Source organism: Podarcis pityusensis, assembly GCF_964106645.2.
Source record: "Podarcis pityusensis genome assembly, chromosome: 1".
NCBI lineage: Eukaryota > Metazoa > Chordata > Lepidosauria > Squamata > Lacertidae > Podarcis > Podarcis pityusensis.
This window is the reverse complement of record NC_138028.1, coordinates 42,614,733-42,639,191: the sequence shown is the minus strand read 5'-3', so window position 1 is coordinate 42,639,191 and position 24,459 is coordinate 42,614,733. Positions and strand designations below refer to the sequence as shown.

General features: G+C 43.5%; 1 protein-coding gene across 1 annotated transcript; it reads right to left on the bottom strand.

The window, feature by feature from the left end:
• Positions 1–3,846: 3,846 nt before the first annotated feature.
• IVD (isovaleryl-CoA dehydrogenase) lies at positions 3,847–23,952 on the bottom strand. Its single transcript, XM_080997319.1, has 12 exons — positions 23,782–23,952; positions 20,765–20,854; positions 18,226–18,277; positions 17,440–17,609; positions 14,999–15,092; positions 13,685–13,821; positions 12,891–12,987; positions 10,210–10,303; positions 9,040–9,121; positions 7,844–7,948; positions 7,153–7,225; positions 3,847–6,837 (listed from the first exon to the last, which is right to left on the bottom strand). Exons 1-12 carry the CDS (start codon positions 23,923–23,925, stop codon positions 6,704–6,706), a joined length of 1,272 nt encoding a protein of 423 aa, XP_080853445.1. The 5' UTR covers positions 23,926–23,952; the 3' UTR covers positions 3,847–6,703.
• Positions 23,953–24,459: the final 507 nt, after the last annotated feature.

Sequence of the window (24,459 nt, the reverse complement as noted above, 5' to 3'; positions counted from 1 at the left end):
ATATTTTGCAGGAGAGGATTATTCTGTCCTGTCACCCTGGACAAGAGCAATTTTGCAAGGAGGTGAAGATATTGTACTCTGCAACACTTTGTTGCACATCTCACTAGCTAATTCCAAATTCTTTAATGTTGATGAGAGGATGCTATTTTAAATTACCGGTATCGCTTTGTACTGCAATAATCCCAGGTCAACAACTCACTAATGGTCATAGATTACCTTTTATAAGCTGCTTTAAACGCCCATTGATCTTCACAGAGGATACAAAATTATATGGCAATACTGTATAGGCTGTGCACATAGTCCCGTTTGAACTGGGTCCAGTGTGCTCATACTGCTTGCTTAGGAAGTGGTGCACACATTATCTTAAACTACAATCCATATACTCTTATCTACCTTGTTGGTTCTTATGAAATACGGCATCTTGATTCATATCTACCCAAACCAGCTTTGATCTGAATTGAGAAACAGAACGGCTTGCCTGGATTTTAAGTTGGTGCTGTGTACATAACCATAATTTCAGGAGGGGTGGGGGGAGGAGCAAGTGTGTGCTTATGTTTGTAAATGAAATTATGAGTTGACAAACACACTAACCCAATTAATCTTGGTTCCTTGTTCATGTTTTTCATGCTGCTGCAGAAAATGCATTGTCCTATTGTAGATATTAATAATTCCCCCCCCCAAAGAGGATTAATGGAAACCAAGTGGGAATTTGCAGAAACAGACAATCTGCTTGTCCTAAATTTATTAACAGTGAAAGGAAATGTAGTTTTATTAGCAGTGAACCTTGAAATTGGGATTTTCATGGATAGCTTTAGTGTATAAACTATTATGAAATACATCAAAATGAGCTTCCTTTCAGGTGTTCTATAAGCCACCTCAAGCAGAGAGTATAAATATGTAGATGAGATGTACATAACAATGAACATTCTCAGCAACTGGATTGCATCAGAAAGGTCCTTCATTTTTTACATAAAGTTGTCCACTCCGATTGTGGCTGCTGCATTAACTGATTCTAGGAGTACAATGTGCATTTATGAAAATGTCATTTAAAAAACATTTATTAGGATATTCATATACCACCATTCACAAAAATGACCACGGGGAACCTTACAACATAACGAGCAAGGACTTCATAACAATCATTTCAATACAAATCAGAATAAAAGCAGCAATACTTTTGAGGCCTGACTTTCAGAACCTAGTTTTGGCAAGAAACCAGTTGCATGTACAACAAATCAACTTGCTTCTTTGCACTGATACGCAGCCATGGGACTAACAGAAATAACCTCATTCATCTTACCGTCAACAACTTTAGCATCACACCTGAACGATGAAATGGAATTACTAAATTGTCATCTTCGCATTTGTATAGCACTTCCGTTCAAACACCTTCCCTTGCATTATCTTGTAATCCTTAAATCATCCTAGCCATAAGGCAACATGGAATGATGCAGTAGTTCTGTATTACTCCACTTTGCAGACAAGGTGAGGCAGAGAGAGACGGACTCCTTACTCTGTGACATTTGATTTGGCTCCATTGAAGGTGTTTCCCGTGCCGTGTGGCATTTTAATTCCTGCCTGTCAATGGACCCACATGATTACCTGTACTTTTGCTAGCAAGTTTATGGCTGAGGAAGGATCTGAACTAGAAACATCCTGATTCATGGGCAGAGAATGCTTCCAGTTGGGGACTTAATATTGAAAACGACCTGTCGAGAGAACGCAAATGGCGTTTAATTTACGGGATTTTTCCTGGAAAGGAATTAAATGGGGAAAATGCAGGCTGTCATTTTGATGCCACGGCGAAGTTGTGCAAATATAGAAAAACACGTGTCTACAGCAGAAGCGCCGATCCCACAATATAAACCCATTTGTAGGCACCCAGAGAGTCTCTTAGCCTCTTAAGTTTTATTTTTCTAACATTAAGTTTGGGTTAAGCAGCACCTCGCCTGCAAATTTGAGTGCAATCTGCCAATCTGCACTGCCTGCCTCTTGCTACACTATCCCATTGCAGCAATGTTCCGCCTACCTGGTGCTTAAGTGCAGATGGAGATTTGAGGCAATTGGGCACCTCACCCACCAGCCTCTTGCCTCCACATGTTGCATTTCCTCTCCCTCCCCTCTGCTCTTGGCCCTGCCTGTGTGGATGGCCTGCCTGCCTTTTTCTTGGACTAGAGGCTTTTTCATTGCGGCTGACAACTGGGCCCCAGCATCAGCCTTTCAGCAAGCAGCAGGTGCAAGAAAGAGAGATCGCAGCTCTGCTAACGGTAATCCCCACTCTTCTTTCCACCCCGCACAATATTGTCTGCTTCGCTCAAGGATGTTTTTGTCTTCTCTTCACAGCTGTTAGCTCCTTTATGCTGAAGTGAAGCTCTTTTCCTAATCTTTCAGCACAGCAATTCCTCAGAAAGGGGTAGCGCCGGCCATTGTCAGTGAGCTGCAGGGTGCAGGAGGCACACTGATGCCCCCGAGAGCAAGCGTGATCCTGCAACAAGGGCAGGGAGTAGGGAAAGGAGAGCTACTACCTGCCCCTCAGCTGTCCAGCTGAATTAGTTGGCTCTGCCAGCCACTGCATCTGGCTCCATCTACTGTTGTCCTCTTTACCTTCTGCCCTACCTGTCTCAATGGGCTTGAGCTGCCACTGCCTGCATAGTACACACACATTCGGTTTAATACAAGTTGCATGGAGCAAGCCTCAGGGGGAAACGGTGACCACCAATCTGCTGGTAAGTTGGTGAAAAATTCTCAGTCATATAGAATTGTAGTGTTGGAAGGGACCACAAGGGTCTTCTAGTCCAACCCGCTGCAAGGCAGGAATCTTTTGCCCAACGTGGGACTCGAACCCAAGACCCTGATATTAAGAGTCTCATGCTGTACAGTGGAAACTCGGGTTGTGAATGTGATCCGTGCAGGAGGCACATTCACAACCCGCAGTGCCGCATCTGCACATGCACAAAGTGCGATTTAGTGTTTCTGCGCATGCGCAAACACAGAAACCCAGAAGTAACCCGTTCCGGTACTTCCGGGTTCGGAGCAGTGCGCAACCCGAAATTGCGTAACCTGAAGCGTCTATAACCCGAGGTACCACTGTACTTGCAATAATGAGAATCATCAGAAACTGCTTGGAAGTGCTGCCAGCCTATGGGGCCTCAGGGCTGCCTGCAAAGTGTAACAGGGCAAAAAATTCACAATTAAAGCTGGTGGTATATCTGGCTCCTACACAATTAAGTTAAAGATCCTGGTAATTTAGATTACAAACTAGGCCCCCAGTTATGAGAAAGGTAATCCCTTTTTACAGAGAGAGAATTTTGCAAATTACCCTTCCCTGCTGCAGCAAGCGTTCGAATCCAGGCCCAAGGCCTAACGACAGGTTCTTGCACCAGTCCAGCCATAAATCTAAAAACATTAAATAAGGTTGGCATTCTCTTGTCAACTCCCTGTGGCCCCATCCTCCCAACACAGTAATTATGAAGGTGCATCTTGTGAAAAGCAGTGCATCTGGCAACAATAGGATTAGCAAAATGGCCACTAATCTACATAATGCAACAGTAGAAAGACATGTTTGGGTAGTTCGGCCTTATATAATGCCTGCTGCTGGTTATGACTCCCCTGTGATCAAAGGTCCCTGTATCTGCCCAATGTGTTGTGAAGGAAGGAGTACTGCAGCTAAAAAAGTGAACCCCTCCCCAACATACACACCAGTTTCACCCATACAGGATGTACTGGTTGGGAGAGGTTTGCTTCACAGTTGTGGTTTAATGCTAAGAAGCACATGAAGTTTCTACCTGCCTCCTGCTGGGCATACTAGAGCATGCTAATAGCCGACACATGAATAGGGGGCATATATTTGTTTGTACTGCAATAGTTTAATCAACATTAATGCATTCAACAAAGCCATCCGTTAGTCAGAAATTTCTCCATGTTTCACATTACATTGGAAAGAACCCTTTGAATAAACCACTCAATACATTCAATCACATTGACTTATGGCTACATCCAGAGTTTTATTACCAATCTCCCAGAAGAATTACGGATTCCATCTTAACACTTCTGTGAAGAAGCTCACCCAAGCGCCAGGCAGCAAATTTAGAAGTCAGAGTGTTAAGGATCACAGAACTGTAGACTTGGAAAGGACCCCAAGGATCATCTAGTCCAACTCCTTGCAATGCAGGAATCTCAACTAAAGCATCCATGACAGGTGGCCATCCAACCTCTGCTTAAAAACCTCCAGTGAAGGAGAGACCACAACCTCCCGAGTTGAGTCCGTTCCTTTGTATTATTCAACTCTTACACTCACTTCAATGGAGCTTTGGACAAAGTTGGGTGATAAAGCTGTAACCTGCTACCCCATTTGATGATGTATAAACAATCCTACTGCAATTCAGATTTCAAAATGGGTAAAAAGCAACATTTCCCTGCTCTTTAGAAACACTTCCTGTTTCTGTGTCTCTCTTCCAATAACTGCCCTTTAACAGATACAGTGGTGCCCCACAAGACGAATGCCTCGCAAGATGAAAAACTCGCTAGACGAAAGGGTTTTGCGTTTTTTGAGCTGCTTCGCAAGACGAATTTCCCTATGGGCTTGCTTTGCAAGACGAAACGTCTTGCAAGTTCTTGCGAGTTTGTTTCCTTTTTCTTAAAGCCGCTAATAGCCGCTAAGCCGCTAATAGCCGTGCTTCGCAAGACGAAAAAACCGCAAGACGAAGAGACTCGCGGAACGGATTAATTTCGTCTTGTGAGGCACCACTGTACTTTCTGAAAATGAGGCAGAAGGCCGCAGAAGCTAATGTGATTGAGAGATGCAAAGATTCCATGAATTTTTATGGGACATGTATGCTGAGAGATGGACAATTTGTTTGACAGTGTGCAATGCTGCCAACTTTTGTCCATCCACCACTTATCTTATAAAATGAAAGCTGGTGTCTTCAGAGTCTCTGTGAGACTTAAATAACACTGAAGACGAAATATGCTATGCTCCAAGGCTATTCTCATTCTGAATGGTCAACGAGATTGTCATGATTTCCACCTTCAAGGTCCAGTTCAACCATCAAGTGCTGTCACCACCTCCTTTTTTAAAAAAGTTTATTAAGAAGAAAGGGGAAAGTTGTACATAAACAGTAATAGCTTTTAAGTCAATCCTACGTTGTGCATATGGGATTTAAAGATGTGTCCTGGGTCTGAAAAAAGTTGACCGGGTTACCAATTACTAATCAAGATTCCCCATGACCCCATCAGATCTGAAGGGTTTTCACAATTTATTTGAGCTTCAGATGTTTGTGGGGTTGATGTTTTCTGTCCCACAGGCATGGTCCACAGTGCCTGGTCCTGTTTGCTGTTTTTGGCACATAAACCTATGTGACCCACTTCAAAATCACTTGGGTGAAAAGTGGTATATAAAACTGGACAATAAAAGGAAGTCTGACTGATGCAAGCACATCTGCTTGCAGTGAAAGGATCCCCTCTCGTTAGAAAATTTAATGCATTATATGAGGAAGACTGAATTATTAAGACCAGCTTACCAACATAAACCTTGTGTGTTCTAGCATACTGGTTCTCCGTTACATTCAAGCCATGCCAATCCCTTCATGAATTGGTCTAAGATTAATAGAGCTCAAGTGCTGGAAGCTGCTGGTTTTCATTATACTGCCTCCCTTTCCATCCTTTATGTGGACAGTACAGGATCCTTCTAAACGTTCATGGTAAGGTACTGCCCAGAGAGAGAAATCAATGGAAGACAATAATCCAGCCACCAACAACCATTTTAAATCCTAGCCAACTTCTGTTTTTGCCTGGACTTTAAGATCTTTGGAAATTGTGTCGCGCTGTTTACTATCCAGTAAAAAAACAAAACAAAAACCCTTCAGTCCTCATATGATGGTGTGTAAAGCACCGCTAGATCCCACCCCGTCTTATCCATCAGCTGAGCTTTTGTTTCCTCTAGTAGGCAGAGCAAAGTGTACATACAGCCATGTTCACCAAGGGGAAGCTTTGCAAAAGCACCTAACATTCCCCAGTCAAGCTGCCTCCTCCGCCTCCTCCCCAATTCACTCTCGGCCGGCACATTGTAGTGTTTTGACATTTTAACTGCTTCCAGAATGATAGATGGTGACATCACCGCATGAATCAAGCATGAGGTGGCAGTCCATCAAATGAATGAAGGCTTCGCAGGGTATTAATATACCTCAGTAAGCAGCAAGAGAGGATAGGAACAAACAAAAATGCATGCCTCCCATGTTACCAATGTTTCAGCAGCAGCCTTAATGCTGCTTGGGTGGCTGATCCCATGAAATGCAAAAGAACCCCATAAAGTCAGCTAGCATTCTGGAGGTGTGATGCAACAGAACACCATGCTGCTAATCCCATTCACTAAAAACACCACATTCGGGAGAGAGAGAAATCTACTTCAGTAGTTCACAAAACTGATAATCTTTTTTAAAGTGTACAAAATTTATCCCTTTCTAAGCAAACCATGTTGGCAGATATCCACATATTCCACTTGAGCTTCCTACTGTATTCCACTGTAATTGTAATGCAATCGCATGTTCTTAGGGAATCTAGTTGGGTTTGCATTGAGAACAGAAGGTCGAGAGATAAGTGGAGGTGGTCATTCTGGTAGCGGGAGTGGAAAAATGCTTGTGCGCTTTACAGTCTTAGAAATAAAAGGCCTCTCGGTTTGAAGTGTGATTCTCCTCGAATGACAGCGCTACTTAAAGGCAGCGTTAAACGACCGGCCTATGATGATTCTCCGCACCTCGCTGGTTCCTGCCCCTATTTCATACAGTTTGGCATCGCGCAGAAAGCGACCCATGGGGTAGTCATTGATGTAGCCGTTTCCACCTGCAACACAAGAAGGCAGCCTTAAAGTCTAACAAGAGACAGAGCTCTTGGATGCAGACTGGGTCCTGGGGGCAGCAGCTTGTGGGATGATGAATGCTGAATTTGGCCAAAATGGAAATCACTTGTTAGCCCAGAGCGGCTGGGGCAACCTAGTCAGGTGGATGGGGTACAAATAATAAAGTTATCAATATTAGTAATAATTGCTCCCAATTCCATGATTAAAGCAGGGTAACAAGATGGCATGAAATTGCGCAACTGCCTGCTAGGTCAGCCTGCCTTTTGGTGGGACAACCACATGCACATCTATGATCTTACCCAGACACTGAATTCCATCCAAAGCGACCTGTGTAGCACATTCCGCAGAGTAGAGAATCACTCCTGCACAGTCCTGGTGGAGCAGATAAGATCATTTTCAATGAAGAACTTCCAAGATAGACATTCAGCTCTTCTGGCCCCAACCCCACACAAGCGACTGGCAGAATTGTCCAAGCCAGTCGTCTTTCTAGTCAAACCAGATTTCGAATTCGCACCATAGTTACCAACAAGGAAGCACCCACCTTTTCTTCCGAGATGAGGACATTGTTATGCGTCCCTTAAGCTCTGAATACCCCCACCCACCTGCAAATTGCAACAGAAACCACAACATTCATGGCTTCATGCTACGTTGAGTTTAGGTACACATGGAATTTAAGTTAAGAGACAGCACTTCCGTTGTCCATCCTATTAGGTTGTCATGATTAGAGCACATGAAAGCTATATTAGTGGCAAAAGCAAGTGGCACAGATATTCTAGTACCACATCAATTTATCATGCTGCATCTATACGCAAAAGGAAAGCCATTGCCAGGTGGGCAAGGAAGTATTCTTCTCCTTTAAGAGAGTATTCAAAACATCATATATTTTCTACTGTGGACTTAAGTCTCTTACACTACTGATTCTTCACCCCTCCTGCTTACACAAAATACAGTAGGGTCAAAAAGAAATGTTGCAAGCACCCATAAGCTCACCTTTGCATTGCAGTGTCCTCGATCACAGGCCTTTGCGACATTGTACACGTACTGTCGACAAGCCATCAGCCGTGTGTACATATCAGCCATTTTACCCTGCATGAGCTAATCAGAGCATAAGGAGAGAGAGAGAGATATTTGGATTTATTTTCACAATTTTTATCACCCCTTGCGGCTATCCTTAGTATAAAAACAATTAAGATAGCAACAAGTATACACACATAAAATAAATCAATAAAAATTATCAAGTTAAAAGTTACAGGAAGCCCGCAACTTACATAGGGGTTACGTTCCGGGAACAGTGCCTAAAGTCAAAGTTGTGTATCCAGTGGTACCTCGGGTTACAAACACCTCAGGTTACAAACACTTCGGGTTACAGACTCTGCTAACCTGGAACTAGTACCTTGGGTTAAGAACTTTACCTCAGGATGAGAACAGAAATCGCACAGCGGCAGTGGGAGGCACCATTAGTTAAAGTGGTATCTCAGGTTAAGAACGGACCGCTGGAACGAATTAAGTTCCTAACCAGAGGTACCACTGTAGTCAAAACACATTAGGTTCAATGGCATGTGGGACTGCCAAAGTCATTTCCTCTGCCCCCTTATTTATCTATTTATTTATTTTGCCACGTGCATAAAGCTGAATGTGCACAAGTTAAATGCACATAAATTGCGGGCTTGCTGCATACATTTAGCATTCGGACAGCAGCAACCTGGATCCTATTTTTAAAAAACCAGACTTAAACGTACCTGCCTATATATTTAAAAAAGAGAGTTTGGTTGACCACTAAAAAGACAAGCATCTAGTAGGGCACACTGCAATTCCAAAGCCAACTAAAGTTGAAATAGTTACCTGATTCTTCAAAGCTAACATCAGCTGCCATAATCAGCAGATCAAAAGCAAACCCTGGATTTCTCCTAAGCCCTAAATTTCTGAATGCACATTATCATGAGGTTCTAGCAATAGGAGACATTTCAGTGTTACTTTAAAATCAGCCAGCAACTAAAAAGGAACTTGGGGGAAATGGTTAGCTTCAGAACTGCTTGTTAGGAAACAAGCAGCATCACAGCTTTAGGTGGAAATATTTATCTGAGGAAGAGAGATTGAGCCAAAACCAGCTTTATCCAACTGTAAAAGGAAGCAGGCTCTAAAAGCAGGCTCTAAAAGTTCACTGGCAACCCTCTTATGGCTCTCACCTGAAAATGTCCAATTTTCTGTCCAAAAGCTTCCCTCACATGTAAATATGGGAGCGCATGGTCCAGGACAGCCTGCATGATCCTGCAAGGGAAAGAGGCATGCAGATTTTAAAGATTTCCATCCTGCCTTTGAAAAGATGGCTTATAGAGAGTCAATCAAAACATCAAAACATCATCATCAAAATACAATCCATAAAACCAAAAAACTAAAGGAGCTGCAAAAGCAGGAATAACAATAAAAAGTAACCTACAGATAAACTGAAAAAGTCACAAATGAGATGTTGCAATACCCACATGGGTATGTTTAGATGGATAGATGGATGGTTGGATAGGATAACATCTCCTGCCATAGAGAAACCTGTAAATTTTAACAAATGCATGTAGCTGTTTGTCCACTAAAAATAATTAAATAAATCCAGAAGTCATAGTAGGTTAGGGACCAGTTTAGTGGTGGCACTAATCCATTCAGAAAATCCTATCTTAGATCACTGGCAACCCCAGTTAATAGGGTCACCAGGGAGACCAGGTAGCAGGTGATGGGAAAGGCCTCTCTGCTTGAGATCCTCGAAAGCTGCTGCTGGTCCATGTAGTAGGTAGTAATGGCCAAAAGGACAGAGTCCTCTGTGATCCAAGGCCTGTAATCCTACTGTTATTAGAACACACTAATAAGCTACGAAGAAGGGGGGAAGCTTTCAATTTTAATCAAAAGTCTCCATCAGGTTGGATATTAAAAATAAAAGGGGCAAAAATATGCCACAGGGCATTCTACTCTGTAGTTGGCAATAGTATTAACTCAGGGTCCACAAACTCTGGCTGGCCAAGACCTAGCCAAGGTCTCGCTGCTTTTCAAGGATTCCCAAAGGCAAGAGTTTCGTGTCAGGGAGAATCCCATGGCATCTCTACATTTAGGGAGAAGGGTAGGTCCTCTCATTAAGAGAGCAAAATATCTGCCGTGTCTAAACAGACTATCCACATAGCTGATGGGATTTGCACAATTACCACAGCCGTTTTCAAGCTGTCCTGTGGCACAGCATTTGTGTGAGGTCACTAGTACATAAAAAGATGAGCACCCCTCTCCAGCCATCAAAGTGGTGGCGATTCCATGTATTAATAGAACCAACGAAGCACAACAAGCTATGTCACTAGAGTAATAAATAAATACATATTTACCCCAGGGGTCCGCCAGACAACACAAGTCTCTCCAGATCCAAGCCACTCATCAACACATAGACTCCTTTACTCAGTTGCCCCAAGACATTCGCAGCTGTGAGGAACAAGGGAAAGCTGATTCCTGGTGAACCTGCACAATCCTAGATAGTGTGTTCCTTGTGCGTCTATGTATGTGTGCTCACATGGGAGTATGTCCAGGTATATAAGCACAAACACAGTTACACCTTACACTCAAACATCACTTTTTATTTTCAAGCAACATAAACAAATAGAAAGCAGCAACACGATCTCAGTTGCTCATGTACCTTGCACAAAACAGCTAACTGTGTTTATGGCCTACGTCTTGGCATCGTTACTAAGGGACAGATCAAATTATACATGAATTAGCTTCAATGGGAACTTGTTTTAATCTGTGGTGATCAGAATGCTGAACGCAGCATGATTCCAAGTGCCTGCTACAGACAGGAGACTCATGAGTTCTAGACTAAAATATATATGTATTACAAAATTTGGCATACATATACATTCAGTTGACTTAAGCCAACTTTTTCACCCTGTTCACACATTATGGGAAGCCATAGTTAATGGTTTACCATAAAAGCGCTGGTCTTCATCAGTTTGCTCCTCCTTCACAAGAAGGAAATTATGATTCCAGACTTGGCATTATATCCAAACTGTGATTCGTTTTGCTCCAACCACTCATGATCAGTGAGCCAAGAACACACCTTAGCTTATTTTCTTCCCGGTTGGGCTGGCACCTTTGACCTTATTGGATACCTACCAATCCAAATGGAAAGCTACACTGCTGGAAAAGCTTAAAGGCTTGGGGATCCCACAGCAGACCCTGATAGCCACAGGCTTCGAGAAAGCTAGGACCACAATTCGCCAGCGTATCTGGGATGTAGAATTACAATGCCACATGAGTGAAATGATCAAACATCCTGCAATAAGGGACTATGGGAGAGGTTTTTCTCCAGCTAACTATCTGTCAGGTCTTCAGGTACCTAAATACAGACGGTCTTTCACCCTCGCCAGATTCAATGTTCTCCCTTCTGCCTTACTTCAGGGCAGATTTGAGGGTAAACCATACGCAGCGCGGGTCTGCCCCTGTGGCTCGTTGGAGGTTGAGACTGCTGCACATGTACTGTTGCGTTGTCGTCTTTATACTTATATTGCCCTTTGTATTTTTTATATATATTTTTTATTATCTGTGATGTTGTGTGTGTTGGCGCTGGTCTGTGACCGTATTAATAAATTCATTCACTCACCTTAGCTAGAGATCATGGTTTGTAGGGAGAAAAAGAGGATCGCTGGTTCAGACATAACACTAACCCAGTGTTGTTTCCTGCATGTGCTGGCATCCCATGAGCATGAGGCCAGCACTGTATCAATTTCTGCACTGCAAATGGTGCCTGAATCAGTGGTGTTACTCCACACCACATACCGATCTTAATTGATGAATTTGGATTTCCCCTCCCAACCTGCAGGGACCGAGGAAGGAAGCATGGGGCTCAGGGGTGGGAGCACAGAATTAAATTAAAAAAAAAAAAAAAAAAAAAAAACAGTTGGCAAGTAGCATGAGTAATGCTGCTGAACAGAGAAACTGCATGAAGTAACTGCTTGTGAAATACAAAAAACAAAAAAGGAAAGAGCTGCATCTGAATTCCCTGAATGTACCTTCAACAATTACGCCTCGGGCAAAATACAAGATGAGCTTTCCAAATCCGCTCCTGACCATTGCTGTGTGACCTAAGAGTGGGACTCCGTGGGGCAGCACTCACGATCAAAGGAACCTGTGCAACACTTGGTGGAGCGCCAATGACAACCGACGCTAATACAGCAGAAGGGGTGGCAAACACTCAAAAGCACACTCTGATCTAAGGGAAATGTTGCGTTGGAGATGCAGGAATCTACTGAAGCAGCTCGACACTGAGAAACGATTGAAGTGGTCCTGGGAGATCAGAGGGAGTCTCAAAAAGAACATGTGTTCTTTGGTACTGCTACTAATCTCTTCTGCTGAAGAGAGGGAGCCTGTGGCCACGAGAGCACACTGGAAGGATCGTTCCTGAAGCAGACTGTAAGGAAAAATGGCAGCCCAGCAGCCATTTCATTGGTGTTTCCGAAAAGTTTGTAAATCTGCCAAGTTGTCCTTGGGAAAGAGGGTGCAAGCAATCAGTCCTGGAGCTTCTCAGTAACACCTGCAAATTGGGGGTGGTTGGGGAAGAACTTGCCACCACACAAAGGGAACCAAGGAAGAAATCTTGGTTTTCTCCACGGGACATAAATCAGCCACAGTGAGTGTAAATGTGGTAGCCTATCCTGGCTAGTCTTTCAAGTGATGGCCTCGCAGTAGTATCACCTTCAGTCTTGGTCCACTTTCCAGAAGTGTGGAGCAGGTCCACAAGCTTGCCCCCTTCAAGGGACAATTAAGACCTTCCTCTCTAGTCAAGCTTGATAAGATTAATATTGCAAAACAAAACTAATGATGAGCCAAGTAGATTTGATGATGCTTTTATATATCACTTGCTTGAACTATTAAATAACATATGCTTTTCATGTTGGGTTTTATTTTTTCTAACTTTTCATTGTACACATATTTGAACATTGCAAAGACTAGAAATATAAATAAGGAAAGAGTTGCCATGGGTTGAGGGAGGCAGTGCAACTTCAGTATCACTCACCAGGAATCTTGCAGTCCTCAAAGACCAATTCACAGGTATTTGACCCTCTCATTCCCAGTTTATCAAGCTTTTGTGCAGTGCTGAAACCAGGTGTACCCTGAAGAAAAGGGGAGGAAGAACTACTGGAAAAATCCATTTTTTATAAAGAGGCCGATCGAATGATGGCACACTGCATGACAATTCAGAGGATAAGGAGGGAGAGGATTAAAATATTTGAAACATGAAAGTGCCTACAGATAATCCCAAGTTTATTTCCTTCATCATCAAGTCAAGAACTTCAGATATTAGGGAACGAACACCCCAATCAGAGTGAACTCTGTTGTTTCCAGGCAGACCTGAGCCCCCGTGTCTTCTTCTCAAAGTGGAACACTGGATGGCAGGTCCTTTGCTGGCTCTGGTGTCTGGCCAAATGTCCAACTTTACCATCTGTAGAGCTGGCCCAGGAGAATCCTCTCCTCACAGGGACCCAAATGTGGCATTTGCCCAGAACTTTCAGGGAACATCAGCACAGATTCCCTGGCTCTGTTCCATGTGCCACAGAGCAGCACGGCAAACTTCTGAATGACAAGTGCTATCCCCTGCCTACAGCTTACTTCAGCAACCATTGTAGATTCATTCAGCAGGGAAGAATTTTGAATTCATTCTGAAGTGCAAGTCAAGGGGTAGGAACAAAAGCATGACTTGTCTCCCCTCCTCCCAAAAAAAGAAATCTCACACCAGAGTGACCAGACACCACCTGGAAAATATCTTCCTTGGGGATAAAAAGAGGGAGCATCACTGTCCCATAAACCTACCTTCTCCACAATGAATGCTGTTATCCCTTGAGAAGCTGGAACAGCACTTGGATCTGTTTTAGCATAAACAATTAGGACGTCAGCATCTGGACCATTGGTAATCCAAAATTTGTTCCCGTTCAAAACAAAATAATCTCCTAGAAAGGATGAAACAAGCAGAAAATTCTGTTAAGACCCACATGACCGCTTGACATTCCACAAGTAATTCTTCTTGATTTCTGGAAATCTGATTTCCTCCATCCCTAGGTCTGGCATATCAAGAAAAAGAAAAAGAAAAACTTGCAGAGATGCATCTTCAACTGCAAAAAAATAATACAGACACTACACAGCTCAGTTTTATAGCTGGCTTCTTCTATAACCAGCCATCTCTCTTGAAAAGTAGGGCTAGAATTGCCCCCATGCTTAAAACATTTTTGTTTAGGCAAGGCTGTCCAGACTTGCAGATGCTGATGCAATTTGATGCTTTTTGAATATTAATTTTTAATCATTTTTAAATGTTTCAAATTGCTTTTAACTGCTTTTTTATTGATAATTTTAAATATTTCTTGTAAATTACTTAGAGGTTTTACTAGTATCAAGCACTATATAATAAATTTTCGTAAATAAATACATGCTAAAATATATATTGATTCTCAAAATATTCACAACAGGATGCCTAGCCTACAGGCCAGTGTATCTTGAAAACTGTAATTTACATCACACACTCCCTTAACTTTGAAGTTTTTGTCTCTCAACCTGGCTTCTACATATACAGTTTCTTCCCCAGCTCTTGTTCCCAATACCACTCAATTTCTATTTTAAGGCCATGGGACCTCTGAAAACCAGAAATTTGTCTTCTCCACTCCTGCCTTTCAGCAATCCCAATGAAGCTGAAATTGGGGGGTGGAACCTCTGGCCTGCTCATGCCCTTCTTACACCTGGATTACGCCTTTCCATTTCCTGCAATTTAATTTATTTATTTATCACATTTTATATCCCATCTTTTTCTCCAGGGAGCATAAGGTGGTGTACACGGTTCTCCCTCTCCTCACTTAATCCCCACACAATCCTGTGACAAAGGTTAGACAGCGACTGGCCCAAGGTCACCCAGTGAGCGTCATGGCCATGTGGGGTTTTGAACCTTGGTCTCCCAGGTCTTCAGACACTCCAGCCATTAGACCACACTGGCTATTCTGTTTGGGAGGATGCAAAGACACACACAGACTTGTGTTGGCAATGAATGGACAAAACAAAATGCATAGAGGATCAGAAATGCTTAAACAGCAATGTCCAAAGGTCACTGCAGGTGGCAAATTCCAAATCGGTGGCATTTACCTTTTCTGTCTGCCCTCAGCCTCATAGAGACAACATCAGAACCAGCATTGGATTCACTCATTGCTAGTGCTCCAACATGCTCCCCGCTGATCAGCTGAAGGGACAAGAGGTGACAAGAAAGATACAAAATGAATTGTTTTCCTGCAGTCATTCCCACTCTTGCCTTAAAAAAAACATATCACAATAAACCTGAAAGTTTTTTCATGCTATGGTGGGGGCACTACCTTTGGCAGAATTCTCCAATGAGGTCTACTATTTAAGGAATGGCACAAAAATCAAGACATTGCCGTTTCATGAGGACGTGGCAAACTAAAACCTACAGTTTTAGTTGGATTCCTTAGGTAGGAGAGAGTGCCAAACAAACTGTGCTAGGGGATATAGATGTCCCTCTTAATTCCCTATCCTGTGCTGTCCTTTGGAAATGGATGATTGGATGGGGTAGATGGTTTGAAGACACTTGCAAAAAGGGCAATTCACAAAGAACAAGACTCTCCAGTGTATGGAATAAATCAGCGCAATGGGACAAGATGCCAGAATGGTAGGCAATAAACTAAAGTCTTTGACCCTTGCAATGGATTAGCAGGTGGTGACCCTCCTTTTGGGCTCCCTTACACCACCCTCTGGCACAGCAGCTGCTGCCTCCCCCCCCCCATCAATTTCCTCCTGTCCACCTCTCCCCACACACAGTCTATTCCCTTTCAAACTTCTTTGGTTTACACATGAAATAGATTTCATAGCCAATCACTTGTGAGATAATGGCCAACCGCAACACCCCTCTACTAATATTGATTTATGATTTCAAATGTATAATGGAATGCTGAGTACAAGTGTCTCAGGTTACTGAGATTCAAACCACACAAGTTTCATCCTGCGCTCAGATGGGCAAAGGCTGTTTATTAGATATAGAAGTGGAAACTGTTCATTCATTTGGGTGACAGTAGTAGATTAAGAAAAAGGAATGTATTATAAAATCAAAAAAGGCAAGAATTGGGTTCCATCGTAATTCACCCCCAACTAAATAAAAACCCTGTTTCATGTGGCCCCTGTAGACTTTTTATAGAAGAACACCAGTTGGAGAACCCTACCTTTCCTAGTCATCACAGTCTTCTTATACACATCCTCTGGCAGGTGAAGACTGTTTATTCCAGCAGGCCTTTGGGAACTGACTGCTCTTAAGGAAAGGGCTTTTAATAGTGCTGTGCTATTTTTAGTGCTTTTACTATCGCACCGGAAATTGATCATGGGGGGCGGGGAGTGTTCTTGTGTGCCAAACAGCATGGAGAGATTGAGGTAGCCTTGAAGTTTTGGTTTGTTCTTAAGGGCACAACAGATGATGATGCTGTCAGGGCCTTCTTCAACCTGTTTTCTGTCAGCAGAAGCACCCCATGACTCTCGAGTGCTTCCTCTTCTTCCCAAAACTAGCAACAGACCATCCATGGCAGCAAAGGACAAGCTGGTAAATACCCTTGTGTGCAGAGCATGTCGGAACAGTCTGAAGTTTTGAATTTTTAGAAAGCAAATTAGGACTCACTACAGGGGACCAAAGTGTGTCTGGTGCTATATGACAGATACGACAACAGCTTCCCCTGCTCCTGATGAAACACATAAGGCAGTTTCGAACAGCGATGACTCAGAGCTGGGTATGTTAACCGACTCCACTGAAAACATGATGTTTGACAGGAGGACAGACAAGTTTATGAATATGAAACATTCACGTTTGCTCTGTGACAGATCATCCACCAAGTGATCAACTTGCATGTGTTAATCAACCTTATGGAAATCCAGATGCCATTCCTGCCTCTACTTAATAGCGTGTGTGTTAACTATTCTACACTAAATTCTGAAAAAGGCAGAGGGATACCAAAGCCAAGAATGCAGACTTTTCCAGCTTGCACCTTCCAAGCTGAAGGTGGGAGGCGGATGCCAGTCTGGTTCAACAAAATGCAATTCTAAACATGTCTGATGTAACTCAGTGGAACTTGCTCTGGAGTAAATGTACTTAAGCTTTCATTGCACATCTGGATTTCAAACCAATAGTCTTTTCTCCCAAATATCTGTGACTTTTACTTGTAGAAACAAAACAGGAGATTTATTTTTTTTTAAGCTATTGAGTTCAGGTTGTTGTTTTTTTAAAAAAAATGACTTTTCATTAATAATGTTTTAGATGGTTTTTTATATGTTTTCTCATATTTAACTAAATTATTTAAGTTTTTTTATATCTGCCACCCCAGGTGCCTTTGGGAGGAAGGGCAAAGTAGAAATTTAATAATAAATAAATGCTTGGAAATATAAAATTAAATTTGAAATAAAATGATGGGGGCAAAGTGTCCAATTTTGGAGCATTATTTTTCTTTGCTCTAAGAAACATGTTCTGTAATTGAAGTTGTTACCCAGCATGCTTCTGGTTCCCTGGATGCATCAGACTCCACGATTCCACATACCTTGGGCAAGTACTTCTCTTTCTGTGCTTCGTTGCCGTTCCTCACCATCTGATTGACGCAAAGGTTAGAGTGGGCACCGTAGCTCAGCCCAACAGCTGCGGAAGCCCGAGAAATCTCTTCCATCACCAACACGTGGTCCAGGTATCCCATCGCAGAGCCACCATATTCAGCTGGTAAGGAGAAGAAAATATTTATAGACTTACCTAGACCACAGTCGAAGAGCCTTGTGACACAGTTAAGATTTATAACGCCATAGGCTTCCTTGTACTCCCCTCCACTCATCAGATGCGTGAAGTGTAATCCCAAACTGGCAGGCATATATGCACATACCGTCAGGAGGTGGGGCAGAAGTGAAGTCAGAGGGAAGCAAACAACAAAGAGAGCAGGCAGTGATGAATGAATTACACAGTTACAACTTTAGGAAATGGTGGGAGATATTTCATATGACTAACTCCTAGTGGCGCATGCAATATGCGCCAACTAGGGCTCCCTTTGTGTGCATGCTCCATCAGAGGCATGTATATGTTTGCCACATGTAACAAAAGTACACACTCTTTCCAAACAAAGGCAATATCCATATAGAAGACATGTCATTCATAAGGTGTTCTTTTAGACCTCAGCAGCCTTGGCCTTTGACAAATTGCCAGTGAGCTAACTGGGTCTGTTTTCCCCTCAAGCCCTTGATCTCCAATTATTCATTCACAGACATTACTAACTGCAGCATTTCCCACTTAAATATACCATATTTCACCAGAATGAGGAAGGCAGGGCTAGCTACACACTCACCTGGAGCAGTTATTCCTAGAACACCTAGATCACCCAGCTTCTTCCAGAATGCCTACAAAGAGCAGAGCAAAGCTGTTAGAGAGACCCTAACCTTTCACAAGACCAGGAACCAGGTTTTTTTTCTATCATCTCCCTGAACCTATCATTTTAATTTCCCCACAGAAGCAAAAAGCTGGGCAAAATAATGGTTGTCATGGAACCTGCTGTGAAACAGAAGGTCACAGCCACCTTGAATACTTCACATCCACTAAAGATTTGTTCCATAAAAATTAAGAAATACTAAAAAAAATTAACAACTTCTTCCATGCTGCTGCCCAGCTAGAGCCATCAGAACGATGCACTCTATAATCCTAAATAAGTTAAGACATGAACTTGCATTACACGAATGTGATGAACATTATAAGCATTTATATAGCACCCTCAATGTACATGGCTCCAGACATGTGGCTATTCTGCAACCCAACCTGATAGTATTTCTGGTGCAAGCTCAAAACAAGCACTCTGCCATCATTTTGCAGACAATCATTAGCTCACCAAGATCAAAGGAGTCTATACAACATTATTTTCCACAAGGTGATCCCAGGTAGTCAAAACATGTGTCACATATCTGCTATAAAGGTCTCTGTGGGATGGGGAACACAAGACACAGGAGGAGAAATGAAGGGACTGGATTATACAGTAAGCTCACAACCTATGTTGTGTTACTGTATTTTTCGCCCCATAGGACGCACCGGCCCATAGGACGCACCTAGTTTATTGGGGGGGGGGGGGAATAAAGGAAAAAAAATTATTTCCTCCCCAGGTGCGGGGCTGGGGCGGGGGAAGCCCGAGCTTCCCCCGACTCCAGCCCCCAGAACAGGCTGCTATCCGCAAGCCGTGGGAGAGCTGCGTGAAGTCGCGCGGCTCTCCCACGGCTAGCGGAGCGCTGCGCGAAGCCCGAAGCTTGGGGCGTGCTGAGCTCAGCGCACCCCAAGCTTCTGGGTGCCGGCAAGCTCTCCGCTAGCCGTGGGAGAGCTGCGCAACTTCGGGAGATGCATGAATGTAATTTAAAGGGTGCAAATATGAAGGGTTTGAGAAAGTTACAAAATGCCTACCCATTAGAAAGAATAAACAACTAAATCCATGATTTTTTCAAGGGTCCCCGCTTCGCCGTAGCGGAACAGACCCGATTCCCGTAGAGCCAGTCCCTCCGGATCAGAGGGAGTCCGCCATTACCGATGGCGCCACCCCGGAAGTTCCTGCCTTGGATGTTTTAGCAGCTGAAGCTTAGCGGGAGGCACCAGGGATTGAAACCAAGAGCTCCTGCATGAAAACATGTGCTCTGCCACTGAGTTACTGCCCTTCCCTTTGGAGGGACTCCTTGGACGGCTTTTGCTTGTATATACAAGGCAAAGAAGGAATTTATGTCTCATAAATGTCCCAGCTGCCCTGGGAAGATGGAGGCACATGGAGACGGGGAACTGACTTCCCCTGCCTTATATACGTTGACACTGCAGTAGTGCTCAAGTGGTTTTCTAGACGAATGCCTTACTGCAGCACTGCTGCTCTCTGGGCCTAGAACATTGTCAGGACGGATAGCCTTGATTTCTGGAGGTGGGGTGGGGGTGTTACCTTTTAATCTATGCTTTTCAAGTTTCTTTCTCTAGGAGAAGTTACATAATTATGTTAGAGGATAGATAGGACACCTGCCCCTTCTCTGTGCCCAGCCTAGAAGGCAAATGGGCTGCCAGAAAATGGGCAGAGCCATTTTCCAGACTCCAACGGACCATTACAATTCCCCTCCGGGTGGGGGTGGGGGGTCCCTAACTTTTGTGGGCTTATTTACAAAGTAACTTACTGGTAATGGTTATTTTGCATGATTGACCTTCTGGAAATGGTACAATTGCCGATAACTGTAGTCATTTTGTTTACTTTCTGTACTTCTGAGAACTGGTTACCTTTCCAAACTATCCTGGTAAAGGACACCATATAATTCAATTGCAAGGTCCCACAGCACTCAAAAATTGATTCCATAAAAGGCTATTGCAAACATTTTAAAGTAATTCTCTGTGAAGCACAGCAGGTATAAAAGTTCTAGTACATATGAAGTTTCCATGTACTGCAGGGCTTATAAAAACAGTGAGAAGCAGGAAGTCCCATAAAAATATCTCTAGCTCATTAACAATTAACACAAGAGGGAATCTGTTAAATCCCATATTCTAGAAACCCAGCATCTGGAACAGTTAACTCTTTACAACCTGAAGAAAGTTCCACGAAAAGATTTATATGTTCAGGAGAGGCGACACACTCTTTCAGGTAACGGAGATGGAAAACTTTGAAAAATAAGACAGAAACAATACCAAACATGTATATTTTATTCATTCTTGCTGAATGGCATACATGTCCTTTTCCCTCATGGATTTAGTTGTTTATTCTTTCTAATGGGTAGGCATTTTGTAACTTTCTCAAACCCTTCATATTTGCACCCTTTAAATTACATTCATGCATCTCCCGAAGTCATGTTATATAGTAAGTAGGTTCACAGTACAGAAGCACTTACCCTCATGCCTGCAAATTCATTCTGCTGATCAATTTCTTGGGCCTTTGGAGCCAAGTGCTCCTGACAGAATTTGAACATAGTTTGCCGAAGCTGTTAGAAATGAAAATGTAAAAGTGCACATTATAAATCACAATTGCTAAGTTCCTTTGAATGCTATCAAAAAGGTTCCCTAGCTGTTTTTCTTTGATATCTCAAGCCCGGAACAGAATATTCTATTAAATTCCCACTTACTGTCAATAAAACTATTTAGCGCTAACTATGGTGGCAGCTGAAACCTGTGAAGTTACTGACAAAGCACTTTCTGTCTAGTCTACAATGTGTATCTCTTGATATTTTAAAATAGGTTTAATCTGGTTTTTAAACAGTTATCCCCTACCTAGTAACCTGAAGACGTTTGTTGGCTCTGGTTAAAATATTTAATGGTAAAATATACCAAAAGAACTTGGGTGTGTGGATGGGTAGAAGAAAGTTCACACTAATTCCCAACTACCCTTGGGCCTCTCTATGCAGCAGGCCAACACCGAAAAAGTGATGGTTCAACTAAGCAAGCAATGTGACATTTCAAAGTCCCAAAGCGAGCAAAACCAAATCAAACCCCACAGAGCCATTCTAAAGAATGCTGCATGCAATACATGGCCCAAGACTGCTGACTGAGCCAAACTGATGGATGGGATTCTGGGGTCTCTCAGGAATATGGAGAAGCCTCAGAAGCAGAAGGCCTTGGCTGTCACTGGCCCTGAAACACTCTGTTTTGAGGTCTTCCACTGAGGGGAGATTTACATTCATAGAGCCTTCTGCAAATATAATAGTGCCCACTAATAGAGGAACATTTCAGCCTCTTCTTAACTGATATGGGAGTTGGGACTTGCTCTGTAATGCTACTATTGGATGAGATGCTGTAGTATGTACATAACAAGAATCTATCATTTGGGCATAATAAAGACTTCTTTTTTAAAAAAAACTCACTTAAAAACCTGTATGATCAAGTATCATTAGCCCCCCTTTTTACAGGAGAAACAAACTGCACTAAAATGGATGGACACAGCATGAGAGGTTTACAGCCAAATCACTGCTTGATAAGCTATAAAAGGTTTCGCTACATCACTGCTACACACACCGTATACTATAAAGATTACAGTGGAGCTAGTGTATACTAAATCACATCAGCTATGTATCTTCTCCAAACCTGTCTCTCTGAACTGGTAGTGGCCCTCCAGGGTTTCCAGCAGAGGTAATTCCAGCACAGGCAACCCAAGTCACAGATGGCACTCTGCACCCACACAAAATGTACGTTCTACAACTGAGTAGTAATCCCAGAACATAAGAGACAACCCACCTGATCCTAAAACACATCTGTGGAATTCCCTCCCCCATGAACTCAAGTCTGACTCACTTCTGCAAGCCTTCAAAACAGACCCTAAATGTTTCCCCTCACAAACTTTTTATTCATTTCATTGCCGAGTCCTTATGTATTTGTATCAGATGCTGCTTTTGATCTATATTATTTATTGTACTGGTTTTAAAAGTCATTCCAAACTGCCTTGTGGGAGCTTGCCATGAAAGGCAGGATAGAAATAACTCAGACAACGTATTTACTTGGAAATCCTACTGGTTCCAGTACAATTTAAGTTGCCAAGAAATCATACTTAGAATTGCATCTGAAGAGAGCAGGGCTGCAAGAGCCTAACTGAAATTTAGACACTCCCTCCCTTGACTTTGTGCCATTGTGTCACGAGGACCATAAGCAGCTACAAGTCGCTGACTAAGATTTAGAAAACACCTTTTCCAAGGCTAGCAGCACAATCTTTCAAGGAGACACAAAGGAAGAAAATGAACTGGTGGAAACTGACACTCATTCTTAAAGGCATAGGGATAGTGGAAATATTGTCCTTTATATTGAAAATTACTGATAGAATGCTGGTAAGCTCTGTTATCTTATTCCCTGACTGAAAACTTGGGAGAGCTATCTGGCTTACACCATCCTAGAAGAAAATCTAGTTACCTGAGCCATTTTGGAATCTAGTAGCTTTAACAGGTTTTTCCAGATAGAGCTGAACAAAACATATACCCCCCTAACTTTTGAACTAAACTACATGTGACTGCCACCCAAAGGTATTTCATGTACAAATGAACCTGCAATCTAAAGCAGAGGACTGCCACAAGTTGTGGGGGAGGGGGGTTGATGACTCCTTCCTATCTGGTGGCTTGTTATTGATGCTGGTTGTTAGCTGTCACCCCTTAACCAAAGTTTGGGGGGCAGGAGAGAAAGGGTGGGTGGGAAGCACTTGTTTTAACAGGAAACCCAGAAGAGGAGAAAAGCTCAATCACAGCCTCCACGGCTGCATTTTTGTAAGAGAAAGAAAACCAATTCACTACATTTAGTCTGGCCATTAAAAGAGTGACCTTTTATCACCCTTCCTAGTACACTTAGGAGTGGAGTAGAGACATTAATCTGCAATGGTGACTGTAACTAAGAAAGGGCAGCTACTCCGAATTAACTGCTGTGCTAAGGGTGCAAATCTGTGTCCACATCAACATGAGATCTCACACAGGGACCCTTTCATTCCCTCCAGAATAAAAGACTTGCAGCTGTGGAACTTATAAAGGGCAGCCCTGTAAAATAATAGAAAGTTAGTTGCTGCGCTGGGAAGAAGATGGAATCAGGGCTGCCTACAAGTTGCCCTTTCAAACTCGGAAGTCGTCCTGCACCGTATTAGAAATTTGGGGACACGATAAACCCAGTGCTGAGGGGAGGCGTGGAGCGGGCACTCTGCAGGCGCTCAGAGGCGCTCGCGTCTTTCCGACCACTGCTTCATGTGGTCCAGAGCAAAGCCCTGTTGAGAACTGGCCTTTCGCAGGAGAAGGCCCTGCGCCAGCACCTGACGGGGCGGGACCCTTCGAGGCCAAGAGGAGCGCGGCTCTGAAGCGCGGCTCCTGCGCGGGGTCTGGACGGAGCAGGCGCAGAGAAAGGCTCCGGGCGAGCGACCTTTAGCCCAGCCAGGGCTCCGCCGCTGTACCTGCTGCTGCTCCTCGCTCAGCCCATTAACCGTATCATCCAGCGGGGCTCCGGCGCAGCCTCGCCGCCCCTGCCACAGTCCTCCCAAGAAGCGGCGCCGGGCCCAGCCAGCCACCCCTCGCCTCAGCGCCGCCGCCGCCGCCATCTCGGTTCCTTGTGCGACTCGCCAGGCTCCTGGCTCCGCCTCAGAGGCCTTCTCTACCAACCAGCGCTGGCGGGTGGGGACTGGTTGCCCAATGAGAGGGGTGGGAGGAACAAGAGCCAATCGCTGCGAGGACGCTGCCTTAACCAAAGCCAAGGCTTTGGGTGGTCCCGCGGCGGGCGGCGATTTCGCTCCCGCGCTACCCCACAACCCTTTTGATGTGAAATCTCAAAAGTACTTTTTCCGGTGTGCGGCTGTCGTGGAAAAGAAAGGCAAATTCCATGGTGGGGATCGTTGGGAAGACGATCGAAAATAAAAGATGAAGCTCTGGACACCATGCCTCATGAAACGATTTTATAGAAGCAGGAAAGGGCAACCAAAATTACCAAGGAGACTGGAATAACCCCCTGCAAGGAAATGTTATAGCATTTCAGGCTTTTTAATTTAGAAAAATGGCAAGCAAGGGGGGGTATGATTATGCTATTTATTTATTAATTGACGTCTTCCCCACAAAAAGCAGAACTCATCTGGTATGGT

What these genes read in the sequence shown, in the direction of transcription:
- IVD (XM_080997319.1), bottom strand. Translation starts at nt 23,925, where the DNA reads ATGGCGGCGGCGGCGGCGCTGAGGCGAGGGGTGGCTGGCTGGGCCCGG. An exon ending in CAGCATTCATTGTGGAGAAG is followed by an intron (nt 12,988 to 13,684) that starts GTAGGTTTATGG and finishes CCTTTTCTTCAG; the next exon opens with GGTACACCTGGTTTCAGCAC. An exon ending in GGATGGAATTCAGTGTCTGG is followed by an intron (nt 6,838 to 7,152) that starts GTAAGATCATAG and finishes CTTGTGTTGCAG; the next exon opens with GTGGAAACGGCTACATCAAT.